At 48.0% G+C, this 1551-nt stretch overlaps 1 protein-coding gene across 1 annotated transcript in view; it reads left to right on the forward strand.

Moving 5' to 3' along the window:
* TMEM229A (transmembrane protein 229A) overlaps nt 1-1024 on the forward strand; it is an 8485-nt gene extending 7461 nt beyond the window's left edge. The window contains exon 4 of the mRNA XM_045288931.1: nt 3-1024. Coding sequence (XP_045144866.1) covers nt 3-454 — 452 coding nt within the window. The 3' untranslated portion in view covers nt 455-1024. The remainder of the gene's footprint in view (nt 1-2) is intronic.
* The last annotated feature ends 527 nt before the right edge of the window (nt 1025-1551 follow it).

Below are 1551 nucleotides of genomic sequence, written 5' to 3' on the forward strand. Positions count from 1 at the left end.
AGGTGTATCCAAGGCTGCCATCTTTATGAGAGCACCCCGCTTTCTCTTCTTCGGGATGCATGGCTTTCTGGATGAGATCTTCTTCACCTTCTTCTTCAACGTGCTGGGCCAGGGGCCCGGGGCGGCCAGTGGCCACACGTCGCTCTGGTCCTTCCTGATGTACGGCAGCTGCAGCTTCGTGGTGGAAAAGCTCTACTTCCACCTGCACTACAGCCGCGGCTGGGCCACCTGGAAGCGCGTGCCCCTCTACGTGCTCTTCATCTACGCGTGGGAGTTGGCCTGGGGCCTGGCGCTCCGCGCCTGCGGGGCTTGCTCCTGGGACTATTCGCACTACCCGCTCAACTTCATGGGCCTTATCACCCTGATGTATCTGCCAGGTTGGATATTCCTGAGCTTCTACCAAGACCTACTTTCCAACGTGTTGTGGCGGGTGCAATACCTACCAACTAACTGAGACCAACACCAGGAAAGAGAGGGAGGAAGACAGGCCTGGATTCCCACGAGGGAATACCACTTATTTTTACACACTTAGGACGGAACGGTTTTGGATCTTGTTTTTGTTTTTAGACTGCATTTTTATACGCTTTGCTAAATTCTTCCAACCTGTTTAACTCGGCACTGTAGGTTTTCTGACTCTTTGCAACCTATGCATAATGCAATACTTTGACATATTCCTCAAGACATAACTCAAAGAACTTAATGCGTCCATGTTTTAAAATTCAGACAAACAAACCCAGACAGGACAACCGTTACACCTTAACGTTTGGAAGTGACAGCGACCGCCTCTGGGAGAGGAGGGGTGACAGTTACGAACCCTGCTGAGTGAGGGCGATGTTCCAACCAGAGACCATCGGGTTTTTTTACAAGTTTGGCGAGACCTTCTAATTAAGTGACTTGCTTGTTTTCTTTTTAATCCGATTTCATTTTAATTCCTCGCCACATCTACCAAGATTGCCGAAACCCAGTGTCATGCACTCCTGAATACAGTGCATTACTAGCTCTTAAAGTGCCTCTGTTTAGTACACAAGGGGGGCGGGGTGGGGGGGGTGAGATCAAAACAAAACACAAAAACTGGCAGATGCGAAAACGCGTCTATGAAGCCGTTTTTAAATAAGAAAGCTTTCCTAGCAACTCAGACATGTAACACTGTGTTCAGCTATTTGATTTCCAGCTTGGGGGTGGGGGAGGAGAGAGAGATTACTTCCCAATGTCATTTGCCTTAAACACCTGTGTGTTAAAAGTTGACCAGATCCTGCGTTTATCTGCCTGTAACTTGTCGGTACTGTGCAATAACGTAAAATGTTTACCTTCCTGACCCATGAGCCAAGAGAATGAGACCACCTTCAATAGTGTTCTAACCCCAGGACCCTTTTCTACAAGGGAGCTGCCGGAGTAGGAGCTAATACCTTGGAATAAAATGAACTTGAATGTTCACCCCAGTGGTATTAGGCCTGCTTGCTTTTTGTTGAGTCAGACTCGTGTTTTCCAGCATCTTTCTGCTGGCTCACTAGAAAAGAGCTTAAATCAGGCCCTATGTGGTCACATACATTA

The sequence above is a fragment of the Echinops telfairi genome, unplaced genomic scaffold, assembly GCF_000313985.2.
Source record: "Echinops telfairi isolate 266 unplaced genomic scaffold, ASM31398v2 ScPeMD7_23;HRSCAF=83, whole genome shotgun sequence".
NCBI classification, from domain to species: Eukaryota; Metazoa; Chordata; class Mammalia; order Afrosoricida; family Tenrecidae; genus Echinops; species Echinops telfairi.